This window comes from Scatophagus argus, chromosome 8 (assembly GCF_020382885.2).
Source record: "Scatophagus argus isolate fScaArg1 chromosome 8, fScaArg1.pri, whole genome shotgun sequence".
Lineage (NCBI taxonomy): Eukaryota > Metazoa > Chordata > Actinopteri > Scatophagidae > Scatophagus > Scatophagus argus.
In genome coordinates, this window is record NC_058500.1 from 10,521,037 (window position 1) to 10,536,928 (window position 15,892).

Consider the following 15,892-nt stretch of genomic DNA (forward strand, 5'->3'; position numbering starts at 1 on the left):
CTCGTACACCATAGTGCCAACAATAAGAAATATTTTCCACTGCCATGGTAAATAACTCTAAATGTGTCAGTGCAAGACTTTATTATCAACCAAGCCCCAAAGGGCCCCAATAAAGCCCTTGGTTGGTTGGTTTTTGGTAGTTTGCTTACTTGCAATTTTGTTTTTTGTTTTTTTGTTTTTTTTAGTACAGTATCATCTGTATCTGTAATTGAATTTCCCTCAGGATCAATAAAGTATCTATCTATCTATCTATCTATCTATCTCTCTGGTGGACTGGTAGCTGCATGGTCTCGCAGCCCCATCTTTGAAAAATATCAAAATCTGATATTAGCGTCTTTATGTTATATTATTTTGTATATTGTGGTTGTGTTTCACGTAATCGCAGATAAGCTGACCCCCAGAAAACCTGTGACCAGTACTGACCACTGCCACGCCATCCATTGTAGGCCTGTCAGGTGACCATGGAAACAACAGCAAGGTTCATTGTATACTGCACATATGAATGACCAGTCATTTGTTTTTGTTTGTTTGTTTGTTTTAAATCATTTCGTAAACAATTATAGCTTAATGAGGTTTCTTGTTGTGTAGCTGCTACAGTGGTTGTTTGGGTAAGGTTGAAGGGTGAATGCGGGATAACTTTTGACATATTTGTTACTATCACTTTAAGAGAGGTCACCTGGGAGGACGAGGGGGAGGTGTGGGGGGGGGGCGGACAGGTGTGAGCTGCAGTAACATCACATTTCACCGGTACACAGCGGAAGCTTATTGTCCCTTCCTACAGCCTGACAACGACCCCCTTACAATGTTGGGTCACAGTCAGGACGGGATGTCTGACTCACTTCTGCTCTCTGCGCGGTGGAGCTCGAGCTCTCACGCCAACTCCACCGTCAGTGACGTCTGCGTCACGTGTTCGTCTCTTCCCTCGGTACGTCCGTCGTATTTTCCTCCCCTCCACTGCTTGCTTTAACACTGAGAGCCACTCGAAATAAATAAGCGCAAAAAGGGGGGCAGTTGTAGGTACCGGTCTGGCTCCAGTGTCACGTTTATCACCAGCCGATGGACCGAGGGGGCTTACACCTATAAGTTGCCATCAGTGAAGCCCGAACCTCCCGTCAGTTTCTGGCTCCACTGAACCCACACCATTGTAAACTTTTAAAATCCTGCGCTGCATACACTGAGCTCCGACAAAGCGAGGTGAGTGTGGTTTTATGATAAACATTTATACAAGTGTTTCACCTTTCCCAAACTTGTGTGAGCCATTGTGAAGCCTTACCTTTGCGGGCTGCGCTTTGGCTCAGCAGTGTTGGCCAGCTGCATGTCGCCTGCTTAAAATGGCGACAGCCAACGGGGTGAGAGAGAGTAGTTTTTGGGCTGGGGGCTTGCCTGTTCCTCCGCTCTGAATTGGTTACAGTGTTTTAAACCTATAATGTAGACAAGCCCATTAAGTTGGGGCTCACTCCGCCTAACTTGAGCGGAAGATGAACACGAAATCATTTTCGGAAATGTTCGACGCCGCTGCGCTCAGGGACTAACGTTACAGGCTAAAGCCACTTTGTGTTTGTGCTATTTCACAAAATACCGCTATTCGCTCACATTTGGAGAAACATTATTTCCATCTTAGAAGCATTTAAATGTGGTCCGTTTATATTATCTGACCGGTCAGATTTTGACGTAAACAAAAGGCAGAATTTCCTTAATTCACCGGCCTGTTGTATGAAATAAGAAGTTAGAAATCACTTTGACTTACTCGGTTATGACTAATAATGTTTGTCAGAGAGGACACATGAAAATTGCACAAGTAATTCACCGCTTGTTAATCCAGTATATGGTGTTAGTAGGCCTCTATTTTTTATTTTTATTTATTTTTTTGTCAGCAGCTGATGAAATGTTTGTGTTCACAGATGTTGGGTTGAATTTAAGGCTGCCACACTTTTCATGAGCTATAAGCAGAGTTTTTGCATTAGGTTGTTCCACGCTGCCACAGGCAGTTATGAGTTTTCAAGCTGTTGCCTTGGTGTTTTATCATGTCAGTGTTGTCATGAGTGTGTGTGACTCCAGGGATTAGAGCAAAGCTTTCCCAGACAGCTAGTTTGTGTCTGATGTCCACGTGAGTCCCAGACGTAGACAAGCAGCTTAATCCAGCTATCACCTACAGTCCACTTTTTACTGTTAGAGTGGGCTCATTTGCACGCTGCTGTTGATGATTGTGAAACAACAAACAAATAAAAACAGCACAGTTTAACCATATGAGTGTTTTCCTTGGATGTGAGGAGAGCAGTTGCACATTTTTTTTAAAAATCTGACGTTTATCTTTTTTTTAATCGTCATTGCCGCTGTTATTATTGTTCTCTCTCATCTTGTTGTATATCTTTGAGTTGCTTTGTTGAGGCTTGAGCTAAATGACTGTACATCTCAGTGAAGTCACCCCCCCCCCCTCCCCACCCACCCCCCCATCACTGTCTCCCACCTCCTTTTCTGTTTCTCCCTTTCTTTCCCAGCTGACACAGGTTGAGTTGATTTATATGAAAGGATTAAACAGTACACTTATTGAAATCGCATTAGCGGCTTGCGCTTTTGTTCATTTCACATCTTGAGAACGTTTTTTGTCTTGCTTTTTAAGATAACCAGTTGACTTTGTGTGCAGCAGCTCTTCAGTGATGACTTTTCACCAGCGAGTTTCTTCCCCTCTCTGTGTTGACCTCAGTAATGACGATTTACCTCCAGATTCCCACCGAGAATGACCACAAAAACAGAGTCAGCTGCTATTGCAAGAGCCTTTTCACAATCTTGGGGGGAGAGCAGCGCGATCCGCTCCCTTGTCCAGAGCGAGCAGGTTTGGGTCAGCAGCAGTAGCAGCCTCTTACTCTGCTTGGCTTGTGAACAGCTTGTGATGTCAGCCATTTTAGGTTGGACAGCACAGAGCATGGTGCTCCGCCATTTTTTTCCTCCCTCCCCTCTCAGCAACCCAGTTTCATTGCATGCACTGGCAGTGGCCACAGCAATGCAGCCGTTTGCAACCCACGCAGCCATCCGCTCCCTGACCTGAGAGCAGCCCAAATGGGACTCAGGAGCAGATGGAATGACACTGTAGGAACACTGTCACTGAGGTTTTCTCATTGTTGCCAGTGCAACGATTGAAACTGCAGTGGAAAAAACGTATAAGTGTTTAAATTGATGAGCCTTGTTTATCAGCATAGGTATGAGTGAGTGAAACCCTGCAGTTGACTGACAGGAGGAGGTTAGTTGGGGCCATGTCTGTTAGAAGTGGGAGTAAATTAACTGGCAAAGCGCTTGTGTTTTTGGGAGAGAAGAAAACATGGCGAAGGATTTATGTTTTGGTACAGAGCCTTGTAGATGGTGAAGGGTTTCTGTTTTGGCGCAGACTTGTTTAATTAGTTTGAATATGCCTGGATGTAGAAGCGGTTCTTCTGTTCTCTGGTGAAAGAGACGGCATCTGCCAAATTTTCGGTCCTGTTTACGTATCCACGCCTGCATCGCCTACAGTGAAGATAGGAGCTGTGCATGCCTCAGGCCACTGCAGGCCAAACACAAGAGCCACAGAGAGCAAGGGACAGGGCCATAGCCCAGGCAGATGTCTGGACGGAGACTAGGGCTGTGAGTTAACAGGAAGAGACGGCATCAGCTCTGGCCAATAGCGTGCCTTTGCGATGGCGACCACACCTAGCTGGGAGACATCAACACCGCATGAGCGAGGCACTGAAATAGGAGCAGGGCAGGGACTCTCCAAATACCACTCACAGGGGTGTGTGGAACAAACAAGGCCTGCTAGAGCCAGCGACTGGATGGCATAGGAGATGTGTGTGTGTGTGTGTGTGTGTGTGTGTTTGTGTGTTTACACGCATGTGCTTTAGAGAAATGAGCTGGTGGGAGAAACGGTGGTGGTGGTGGTGGTGGTGAGGGGGTGTAGGAGGTGGTTGCCATGGGGACAGTAACACACCAGTGGCGCTGCCGACCTGTCTCCCTGGGCCAAACTTGCTCTGAGAGGGAGGAGAAGAAGGAGCAGAGGGAGGGGAGGCAGAGGGTGCAGAGACGGTTGGAGAGGGAGGGGGAGTGAGGGTGAAGAGACGGGGGAAGAGGGAGGAAAAAAGACGAGTGAGGAAGCAAGAAATGGAGCAAACAAGGAAACTGGTGCGTGTGTTGTACACCTTTCCTCTGTCCAGCATTTCCTACACGTACAGATATCAACATCACACCTGTATTCTCAGCTAAGTGTGGAGAAGGAGTAGTTGGCATGCACCCACGGCGTGCAGCCGAGCTGTAGGATTTCTAGTGTGTGCGTGTGCTATTATTGGCCTGTGCTCAAAGGATATATCCCTGGTCTAAACAAGAGTCAGGCCAGGGGATGAAAGGAGGTCATGCTGTGCTTAGCCATTGGAGAGGTGTACATAATATAGGTTATGAACCGAGAGGATGAAAACATTGTCTTTGTGTGTCACTGGGAGATCTCTGACTCTCACACACAGAAAAAAAATGGCAGCCTCACTACCTCAGTAAACAAGCCTCAAACACAGGCATGCAGGCAGCCACCCCCGCACGCCACACACACACACACACATAAACGCGAGCACACATGTGCCGCTGCCCACCCCGCTCCACCTCCCTTCTCTCCACTCTCAATCTCACATTAAACCCACACATGCAAATGTTGACACATATAACAGACACAAACCCACCGTCACCACATGTGCGTTCAATGTATGTGCAACATCCAAATTAAAGTTACTGGCGGATGTGCTCATAACAGTGAGTCAACAGAACTCATGTGAGCCTGGCGTTGCCGGGATGTGAGCTGCCAATTGTGACTTGCCGATAATACTTCAGCTTGCATTGTGCATTGTTTCGGTGCACACCTGTATGAGGCCTGTTTGTCTCGGCTGCTTGCGCTCCTTGCTGAGGTGCAGCTTTTGTCTACAGATGTCTTCACACATTTGTGATTTCTGATTTTTAAATGTGCCATGGGTGTGTGATGTGAACTTAGTTGGCATTGTGTTAGCTCTGCCTGTCAGTCTTAACAACTGCCGATGAGCGCAAATGGGATTCTATGCTTTGTGACACCTTATGTGTTGAGTTGTGTTGCACGAGGCACTGAAATGCATGTGTTGGCACACACAGTCACGGTGGCTGAACTTCAGGTTATGTCCACTGGCTGAAGAGCTCGGGTTGGAACATTCCAGGCTTTGCAGTGCAGCAAGGAGGGAGGGAGGGAGGAGGGAAGGACTGTGTGATTGTAGTGTGGAGTGAGAAGGGGGCGTTGAAGAGTGGGGGCTAGCAGGGTGGAGTGGTGTTCGCTGGTTGGAGGGGGGTATCGGAGGAAAATTCCTCACTGAAACACCTCAGTGCTTCCTCCACGACAGTTAACACCCCTCCTTCCCTTGCCTCCTCACCCCAAACCGGCTGCCCATCCCCCACCAGCCTCTCCCGTTCACTCTTCCTCTCCTATCCTCTCGTCTCCTCTCGTCTGCCCACCCACACCCAACAGAACCACGTGATGGATGGCTGAGGCTGCCCACCCATAAGCCTTTGTGTTGGTCATGTGACCAGCCTGCCTTGGCAGAACGGTGCCCCCTGATGCAGAACTGAATGGCAGGGGAGTTGAGGGGGGGTGGGGGTGCACAACAGCCCAAGCGAAGGGCAGTTACTCTCTCTCTGGGGGTTACACGGGGGGACAAGGGGCATCACGTTCCCTCCACAGCAGCAAACTGAATTTGCCTGTTAACCCTTCAGTCTCTGATCCAAAGAGAGGGGTAGCCTTCTCTCAATGGTGGAAAAACAGTCAGCACCAATAAGTTTTCATCACAGGCCTAATAATGAGTTTCATTATTGTTTGATTATTTGATTTTAAGAAGTCGTAAAGGCTGGTAAGATATGTAGACTGTAGATGAGCTGCACATTAGGTTACTTTAAGTTTTACGTCGACTCAAACTGAAACTGATGTTCTGGGTTTTTGAATGCCGTACATGTGAACTCTGTATACCTTCGCTCAGATAATGTGTGTGAAAAGGCATCTGTCACACTCCAGTCCTTTGAGGGTTAACTGGGTTTTGAGCTAATGTACCATGACCTTTCTGTTGCAAAGCAAGGCTATGTGTGTGCCCTGATACAAGAGAAAGAAGCAAGCATATTTTCCATTGAACGAGGTGATATTTCTTTGAAGAAGGGCAGGTTTGTTGTATGATGACTGTTGCTTGGATTAAGCTGCTCACCTGACAGAGATGGTGGTGCTGCAGCAGCACTGTGCACAAAGAGGTTATGATTAATCTGCAACTAGTCTCAGACAGGTTTTACATTTGCATGGGACTGCTCTGTTCGTGCATAGGACGGGCAAGATTATTTTAGATATGGGCTGTCTACCAGAGCGAAGCTGCTTTTGGGTTGGGTTTCTTCACGAAGTACCTTTGCATAGGGAGGGCCTGAAATTTGGTAGGTGTTACGGTTTTCCTGTTGAACTTCTTTCAGCCGTCAAACTTTTGTGGGCCTTTACTGCTCTGTGTGTGAGGTGTCATGTCAGTGCAGAGTGATTTGGAGAGTAATTGCCCTAGAGCTGTCCTCCAATACTGCATCACTACCTCTCTGTCAGAGGGAGGAAGGAGGGAGTGGAAAACTCCTCCACAGGAAATATCGCCATTTTGTATGGAGAGAAGAGATCCAGGGGCGAAGTGAAAATATGAAGATTCACATGCCTATGCAGTTCCGTGTGTTTCTGTCTGCACTTTCTGTACTCCTATTGGCTGAGAGTGTCATTTTTCCGAGGAACATCTGTCTAACCGCCCACTTGCACAATTTTTTCAAGTAGCCCATATCTTAAGATACACATTCACAAGTCAATATTTCTGTTGCAGTCATTATAAAGGTGTTCAGTGAAGCTACAGAAGCTGTGGATTTAAAAAAAAAAAAATTACAGACTGTGCTCTCTCTGTGGGGGTGTGTCTTAACGAGAGGAAGTGAGACTGAGTTTTGCGGGGGAGGGGAAAAAGGGGTAGGATAGGAGCTCTCCCAAAAAGCCTTTGGTGAAGAAGGAGACTGAGCTTGTTTGAATTCCCTCATAAAAGATACAGCCTTGAGTTTCATGGGGCAGGAGAGATGAGGAGACCACTTTATTTATTTATTTATTTTTTCTACATTAAGTTATGAGCAACACCAGATTTTGAAGGCTTCAGCTGAATCTTTTCACAAGACTTCATTATTGCCTGTCCAGCTGAGAGGAAACTGGCTTGTACCGAGTACTGTAAGATATCCCATTTCATGTCGTCTTGTATTGTGTTTTCCCTCTCCATCTCCTCCCTCATTTGTACTTGAAATTTAACAGTTTAAGCCACAAATCAAACCTATCTAACACATTACAGGTGTACGATACTGAGCGGTGACCGATGGCTTAAACTAAAATGTGTTCTCCTCTCATTTTCCTTCAGAATTGCGGAAAGGACTACAAGTGGACCTATGGCCAAGTCCCGCTGTTTTCCCTCCCCCATCCCTGGTCTATAGTCAACCAGAAAACAACCCCTATTCTCACTCACACCCCGTTCTCAGCCATTTGACCAACCCTCCTCATCCTGTGGTCGCACCATGGCCAGCAAGAGGAAGTCTACTACTCCTTGTATGATCCCAAGCAAGGTCATACGCCCAGCAGAAGAGGTTGAAAAAGACTGTCCTGTTCTTCAGCGTCAATCAAAGACTTCTGGAGGGGGCAGACATAGCCCCCTCAACCTGGGGGAGTCTTCCAAACCAGAGGCGGGAGACGCTGTCAAAGATGGTGCTGGCTCCTACACCTGTAAGCCTTGTAACTTTGAAACCCATGACCTTAATTTGTTTTTGGATCATGTGTACTCCGGGCACCCAGACTTCCGTGCGGACCCCAGTTTCTTTTGTGTGAGCTGTGGGATTTCAGCACCCAAGTTTGAGGGCCTGGCCCTGCATAATGCCCGGGTTCACCCCAGCACATTAAACACGACTCTGCAGCTGAGGAAGAGGGACAGGAGAATAGTGGTGGAGCAGAATCTGGTGACTGGGGCCGAGACAGGGAAGGAGAACGAGATTTATATCACCAAAACCCCAATTATGAGGATGCTAAAGGGTAAATCGGAGCCTAAACGGATAGTGGTGTCTCACTCAGTCTCCGATGAGCCTTCCTCAGACCCGCTCTCTGTTTCTGCCACCAGAGAGAATGAAAGAAAAGAGACTGCTGCAGTGACAGTCACGCATGTTCCCACCATTGTCCACAATGGAACCACAAAGGTCACTTTGCCCTCAGCAATTCAGATAGTCAATGGCTCTGGAGCATTACCAATGCTGAAGACTCCCATCACACAGGTAGATGATGATGTTTTTTTCTGTCTCTTAATTTGGTTGTTTCAGAAACATATGTTTTGATTTGACTTTAATTAGTTAATCCAGATTCTTTCAAATGCATGTCCATAGGTGGTCTCAGTGGTTCAAAACAGAATCCTTAATCAGTCTGCACCGGTTACAGTCTCCTCGAGTATTTCCTCCACTTCTTCGACTTCTTCCTCCAAAAATCTCCCCAAGGTAATTGATTAGATTTTTTTTGTCTCAGTGTTATGGAGTTAATTGGATACCAAATAGCATAATAATCCCCTGCTCTCGTTTCCAAATTTTCCCTCCCAGGTGATGATTCCTTTGAGCAGCATCCCTACCTACAGTGCCTCCATGGACTCCTCTTCCTTTTTGAAGACTTCCTTCAGTAAGTTCCCATACCCCACAAAGGCTGAGCTTTGCTACCTGACAGTGGTAACAAAGTTCCCTGAGGAGCAGATCAAGATCTGGTTCACGGCCCAGAGACTTAAACAAGGCATCAGCTGGTCCCCTGAGGAGATCGAGGAGGCCAGGAGGAAGATGTTCAACACCATCATCCAGACTGCACCCACTAGCTCGCAGAACCAGACCCAGACTCAACGTAGCACGGCCCAACACACAATCACTGTCCTGCCTGCTTCACTGGGGGCTACTGGGATCCCTCACATCTTGCAGGGCTCTCTTGTCAGTCAAGGAGGGGTAATCGTCACACAGCCTGTAATGGCAAATGGTATCCAGGTCAGCAGTGCTCCTGTGGCCCTGGCTGTCACTCCTAAACCCCAGGCAGCAGCCCGGCCCATGATGCAGGCCCGCCCTGCTGCAGCCCTGGTGGCAGACAAAGGTGTCAGCATGGTGGTGGGGACGGTAGGCAGCAGCAGTACTGGGAGTAACATCATTAGCAGTAATAGTAGTCGGAGTGGAGGTGGGGGCACTAGCAGTATTATTACTAGTAGTCAAGCTAGTGTCATCAACCTTAGTGTAGGCAGCAGTAATCATAGTAATGCTAAGGTGAGCAGTGTCAATGGTAAACACAGCAGTGCTAATGCGGACTGCAGTGACAAAAGCAATAGTAATGTCACCAGCAATGTAAACGCTAAGAACACTGATATCAGCAAAGCCAACAACACCAGCATTGTGCAGAGTGACAACAAAGTAAACACAGAAAGCAAAAACACCACAGACAGCAAATCCACTAACAGTAACAGCAAAACAGGCAGCGATGGACAGAAAAGCAAAGATACCAACAGTAGCAGCAACAAAAATAACGCAACCAGCACAAGCACAGATGATGTCTACTCCACCACCAGTGACTCTCCAACCATCAAAATGGAGGAGGCGTCTTCCCCTGCCTCAAAGTCTTCTTCCTCGTCTCCTGCCGCTCCTCTAAGCAGCACAGCAGGCTCTCGGACACCCGTTAATGCATTCCTGGACCCCAGCTTTTACAAGGGCAAGAAGTCACAAGAACAGCTCAATGCTCTCAAAGACAGTTTTCAGGTCAGCCAGTTTCCCGACCAGGAGGAGGTCGACCGCCTCATTGCCCTGACTGGGCTCACAGTACGAGAGGTCCGCAAGTGGTTCAGCGATCGGCGCTACCACTTCCGCAACCTCAAAGGTACGCGCTCCAGCACAGGTGGACAGAGTAAGTCTGGCACTGCAGCAGGAGTCGGGAGCAGTTCAAGTACAGCAGGGAGCGGTGCCGCTGGCAGTGCCAACCCTGTTGATTTGTCTGAATTGAGCAGCAATTCTGGTGCAAAAACTCCCCAGCACAGCTCTGCACCTGTGAGCCCAACTGCATCACAGACTCCCACCTCTCCCACCACGCCTTCCCGTCGACTCCCCAGACCCCCTTCTCCTGATTTCACGGCTATCCGCTACAAGGAGAGAGAACCTCATCAGGTGAGACTTGGTGTGTAATGAGCTATGAGCAGGGTAGGTTATTTGGGTTGACAAAATATTTTCCGTGTGATCACTCAGTTCCAGGACTGAAACTGACTGTTGAGGCTAGTAGCTCGAGGCTACGTTAGCAGCTACTGGTGTAACACAGCTGACGGCTGTTGATGTTTGAGTTGGAATAAGAAAATAAACACGCCCACACTTCCGCACGACCCACCAGATTTTGTGAGCGGTCGAAGTGCAGGCTTCATCCTGTCTGCTGTTTGCCTCCCTGCCCTGCATGTCTGTGTGTGTTACTAGCCACGCCTTGCCCCCGGCCAAACTGACATACAGACCTGTAGCTATTTATGACAGATAGCGAGCAGAGGAGAGAGACGGAGACAGTGACGTAAACGGTCGCTGCTTTCAATAGAGTTTGTACCTCACACTGTTATTGACTGGAGGCTGCCCATCCTATGGTCAAAGGTTGACACAAAATAAGAAAATACAGGCAGAGGGCAGGGTCTCATCACGCACATAAGTGACAATTGAGAGAGATTAAGTTTGTATTAGTCTATGCATGTGTTTGTTTTGTTTTTTAAAGGAAAATCCTGCATTTTGTGTCTTTAAATTAACAATCAAAAATCTAAATTGTTGCTGATTAATATTCCTTGTTGACATCATGTGATCTACCCTGTCCATTTCTGTATTATGTTCAGCTAAAGGCCCTAGAGGCCAGTTTTGCCCAGGACCCTGACCCATCAGGAGAAGAAGTGGACAGACTGCGATCTGAGACTAAGATGACCAGAAGGGAGATCCATGGCTGGTTTGCTGACAGGAGGAAGAGAGTGGCAGCCGAGAAGAAGAAAGAGGAGGCGGAGCGGGCGTTGCGAGAGGAGGACAACGAGATGGACGTTGACGGGGAGGAGAGACATAAAGACGACTGTTCTGGAGAACTGAAAGTCAACCCTATCAAAATAAATCTGAAGATGCTGAAGGTGACCGGGGCCAGCGGAAAAGCAGAGGGTGAAGGGTTGGATAGCCCGGCTCAGACCAGCAGCACACCTGCATCCTCCCGAGGTCCCACCCCATCCTCTACCTCCAGTTCATCCCAAACCTCCACCCCGACACCCAAACCATCCCACTCACCCAAGCCCACTGCAACCCGAGGCAAGAAGACAGCAGAGCAGCTGGAAATGCTCAAACAAATCTACGCCCGTACCCAGTGGCCCAGCGCTACTCAGTATGATGACCTGATCTCAGCTACTGGACTGCCCAGACCGGAGGTAGTGCGCTGGTTTGGGGACTGCCGCTACATGCAGAAGAATGGCCAGCTGAAGTGGCTGGAGACTTACCAGAACCTGGCTCTGGAAGCGGACCTCCAGAACGGGAACCCCCAGGTCCTCAAGGCCCACCTCGACGTTCACGGCAGACTGGAGGAGTCACAGGTATTTACAACAGCAAGTGATATTTTTACCTTTTTTTTCTTTTTTTTTTTTGTTTTGTTTCCATAGCAGTTCAGTGGCTCTGAAAAACTGAAACCGGAGCAGCAGATGGTGCTGTCATAGATGCTATTATGATAAAAGATACGACAGGATATTTTTCAGTCTTGAACACTCAGTTGTTTTCACTTGAGCTAACTGCTCAAGCTCCTGAAAGTGTCGCTTGTTAACACCGAGAGATGCACATCTTTAACTGCTTCGAACCAGTTCATTCATTTTTCTGTTAAAAACAAAATATTTTGGGGGTCTTGCATGTAAATGCCTGTGCAGCCACACAAGTGACGGAAAAAACACTGAGTTTCACTTCCTATTTTTATATGTGTGTATCGGGGTGAATTGGATGACAGGATGGCGACAGCAAGTCAGGTGTCTTCAACCAATCGCAGTGAACAGATTTTCTTGACGTCAGACCGATCAGGGTTAGGGTAAAGGGCAGGGGTGGCCTGTAAAGCGTCTGCTCTGATTGGATAATTCCCTCAACAATTTAGGGAACAGAACTGGGGCAGCAGCACGTTCCATATTTAAGCTCATAAAATCAACTTACGGCTTTTTCGTGATTTGTTTTCTCTGATTTAAAACAATGATCAGTTTTGGTGGCTGTTTTGCTGATGTTTGGGTTGTATTTTTTATTATTTATTCTTATAATAATCAGAGACAGTTTAAAATAAAACATTTCATTCACTTTGTGCTAGACTGAAGCTCATACTCATCTGTATATTTCCCTCAAAGTTTTTGCCAGAGTGTTCATCAACATTTTAAAGTGATGAATTTTAATATTAAAGCCCATTTTTTAATTAATATACTCAGAACTCAAAGTAAATTGAATTTTCCTGTTTGTTTGACTCAAAAGAGCTCCACTGTTTGTTGAGAGTTTCTTTTTTTTTTTTTTAAACACACTCTTACCTTTTGGTTATAAAGCAAAGATTCGCAGTATCACATGAGTGGGAAATATCTATTCAGGCTTCTGATAAGCTGCCTGAGGAGATTGCTGAGCTCATAACGTGTATTTTATTACACCCTCTCTTATGTTCATTTTGTGCTCTGTATGGCACTTTTGTTGCTTTGTGTGCGTCAGAAGCACAGAAAAATATATTTTTCACCCAAGGAGCTTTCAGTTGTCTCTATGTTTCTTCTCATCAGACCACATATGAAGTCTGTTTACCCTTCAGCTGTACTTGACTTGGGTACCTACAGTATGCAAGATCTGATAAACGTGATTGATCCCCAAGTGGGAAAGTGTTGCAGCAGCAAAGAAGAAGCACAAAGTAAACCAAGACACAAGATATGAGCATTTACTACATATAATCTGACATAGAAGGGGAGGTACTGATTACACTGTATAGAAACACTGAATCAAACATGAACGAAGTAGGTGGGCAGATTACTCGTTCTTCTTTCTCACTGTAAACAGATTTCCTCTGAATAATCCTTGTAGATGAATAAGGATTATTCATCTACAAGGATTATTCACACCTCACATATAGTGGTCAGCACGTTGGGTAAGATGTGAGAAAGGTGTTAAACTGTCATTTATATTTTTACAGCCAGCAGAGGAACAACTGGGCAGCGTAATCTTCCTCCCTTATTGACTTAACCTAATGCAGAGTGTCTGTTTGGCTGCCTTAAGGCAAAAACTGTTTAAAGCTTGTATTATTTTATTATGCTCTCATGCTGGATATAGATAGGGGGTTGTTAGAAGTTAATAGAAATGTGGATGTAAATATTTATAATGATAAAGACTGTATGAAATAAGAGACACAAGCGGTGAGTGCTCTTGCTGTTGTTGTGCTGTGGTGCTACATTTAGTCGATTTTGTTTCCGTTTCAGTCTGTTTTTATTGACGTGATCACACCTTCACTTTAAATCATGTGACATTTGAAAGGTGAAATATCACCTTCATCTTACATATAAAAGAAATCTACCACCGAGTCAGTCTCCTGAATTCTGCTGCGTTTTCAGCGTGTAAAAGTATCCTGCAATTATAAACTTGTAATCACGGTGGCTGGACTTCAGCAGAAGTTACGTAGACTTGCTTTAATGAGGTCTTTAAATGGATTGTGCCCAACCTCTTCACTGTCTGTCCTCTATCATGGCGCTAACACAGATTATTCTCGATGCGCAGTTGCAGGAACTGGTCGAGGCGAGTGGTTTAACAGCCGACTTGGTGCGACACTGGTTCTCCACCCAGGCGTCACTGATGCGGATGGAACAAACTGCTGCCGCTCATATGGCAGGACAAAGACCTGTTGCACCAGGTGCAGCAGCTGAGCCACGAACAACAGGATCCTCCCCTCGGGAACCGCAGCCAGGAGGAGGGACGGAGGAGAAAATGGAGCAGTCGGTGTGTGGTGTCGCAACAGAAGCGGAGAAAGCCAACGCTGGCGAGACTGTGAATCCTGCTAAAGGTAGTGTCAACAGTAGTCTGTAGATACATGCAGCAGTAAAGTTGTGTACAACACACTGCATAACCGTACAAGGACTGCAGCTGACAGTGTTTTATTGTTGATGATTTAATACTTTCATATGTGACAGTAATGTTAATTTCCTTCAGGTCAACTAACCCATTAATCGACACATCGTTGCCTCTTGAAACCTGTTATAAAATAAAGTAAAAGAGAATTTGGGTAACTATTCAAGAATTAGCATGAGTGATTCAGTTTTAATTATGTTTTTTGATTTTCATGGGGGGAGGACTTGTCGTCAGAAAGTGATAAGTACAGATGAATCACGAGCTTGTGTAATTGTCTCTTGGGTGAAACAAACACACAATGATCATAATCATGAGTAATGAGGCATGTTACGACAGGATAACAAAATACATGTCTGACACCAGTACACTGAATAATCAAGGTGAAGAAGCCTGTTGTCAGGGTGATGGAATTTAAATTTCTTTATCTTAATTACGACAGGAACCCACTGAAGAGGCCTTTTGTCTGAGGACGGAGTTGACGGTGCAGGTGGTCTTTGTGTTAGCAGTCTGAGGAAAAGACGGCAGATGCGGTTGTAACAAGATCATGGAAATGGACCTTGAAACCATCCTCATCCATCCATCCCTCTCTCTCTCTCTCCTTCTTGCTCTCACCCCTAGGGGTAGACATGACCTCCCCCGCTACATTAGCTGGATGCTAAATCCACAACACCCCCGCCCATCCATCCATCCATCCACCCACTCGCTGCCCTCCTTCTCCCGTTGTGCATCTACCCCTCTGCTACACAGACCTTCCCCAGTGTCCTCCCTTTGGCCATTTTCCCTTCAGGAGGAAGTTCCGGTAGAGACTTGTGACGGAGGGGAGGAGCAGGAGCGTTTGTTCACCCTGCCTGCTGTGATGGGAGAAAGGAAGGAGGAAAAAAAAAATGGGATAGATTTGGAGGAAGAAGAGGAGGGGATAAAAGGGAGAAGTGTGGTCACTGTTGAAACCTCAGCAGATGTTGATCGGGACTTGAGGTTGAGTTTGGATATTTATCGACCGAACCGACCCTCAGGCGAGGAACAGCTGAGTATTGACCGTTCATAGTTTGTTTTGGGGTACGAAAAACTGCACAGCTCTTTGCTACAGGGTGCTTGCTAAGGCCTTAAAATAAATGAAAAGAATTTTTTTTTTTTTTTTTTTTTTTAAATGTTTCATCTTCATACTCATTTTTCCACCAACTTGCACTCATCCACTTTAACTTCAGGCTTGCAGCTTACTTTGAATGTGCTAGCTGAGCTGTTTCGTAGCTTCTTATGTGAATCATAGCACTGATATTCATTTGGTCATGTCTTTAGCTGGACATCTCTTTGTACTCACTCTTCTTTTCCTATCAGTACATAATGGTCGGGTTAAATTGTTCAGTTCTGTCATCCAAAGAAGGCAAGCACCCTGTTACGTGTGAACAAAACAAAACAAAACAAAAAAAAAAAAAAAAAAAAAAAGTGACACAATATTGTAGACTAAACGGAATCTGGTTTGTGTTGTAGCATCAAGTGCTTCTTTACGTCACTGATGTGTACGTACATTTGTTTTTATGGAACTTTCCTATAAATAGAGATAAATTTGACTGTAAAAGACCTGAACTTTTACCAGAGTTCCATACTTAGGCTTGATGTATAATTTTTACAGATGGTATTTGCAGAATAAACAGAATGTAATAAATGTGTGGCTTTTGAGTGTCTTTCTCTTTCATTCCTATACACTAAAAACTAACGT

At 46.0% G+C, this 15,892-nt stretch overlaps 1 protein-coding gene across 3 annotated transcripts; it reads left to right on the top strand.

Annotated features, from left to right (window-relative positions):
• Positions 1-721: 721 nt before the first annotated feature.
• zhx3b (zinc fingers and homeoboxes 3b) lies at positions 722-15,838 on the top strand. 3 transcript variants are annotated; one of them, XM_046397941.1, is made up of 7 exons: positions 722-1,194; positions 7,431-8,328; positions 8,437-8,544; positions 8,644-10,227; positions 10,923-11,651; positions 13,828-14,110; positions 14,615-15,838. In XM_046397941.1, exons 2-7 carry the CDS (start codon positions 7,585-7,587, stop codon positions 14,623-14,625), a joined length of 3,459 nt encoding a protein of 1,152 aa, XP_046253897.1. In that variant the 5' UTR covers positions 722-1,194; positions 7,431-7,584; the 3' UTR covers positions 14,626-15,838. The 3 variants fall into 3 exon arrangements, with proteins under 3 accessions (XP_046253897.1, XP_046253898.1, XP_046253899.1); XM_046397942.1 differs by having other exon boundaries at positions 722-925; XM_046397943.1 differs by lacking the exon at positions 722-1,194 and adding an exon at positions 6,991-7,246.
• The last annotated feature ends 54 nt before the right edge of the window (positions 15,839-15,892 follow it).

Excerpts from the sequence above, each read along its gene's own strand:
- zhx3b (XM_046397941.1), top strand. The coding sequence starts at position 7,585 with ATGGCCAGCAAGAGGAAGTCTACTACTCCTTGTATGATCCCAAGCAAG. Across the intron at positions 8,329-8,436 it reads TGAAGACTCCCATCACACAG|GTGGTCTCAGTGGTTCAAAA; the intron begins GTAGATGATGAT and ends GCATGTCCATAG. Across the intron at positions 8,545-8,643 it reads CCTCCAAAAATCTCCCCAAG|GTGATGATTCCTTTGAGCAG; the intron begins GTAATTGATTAG and ends TTTCCCTCCCAG.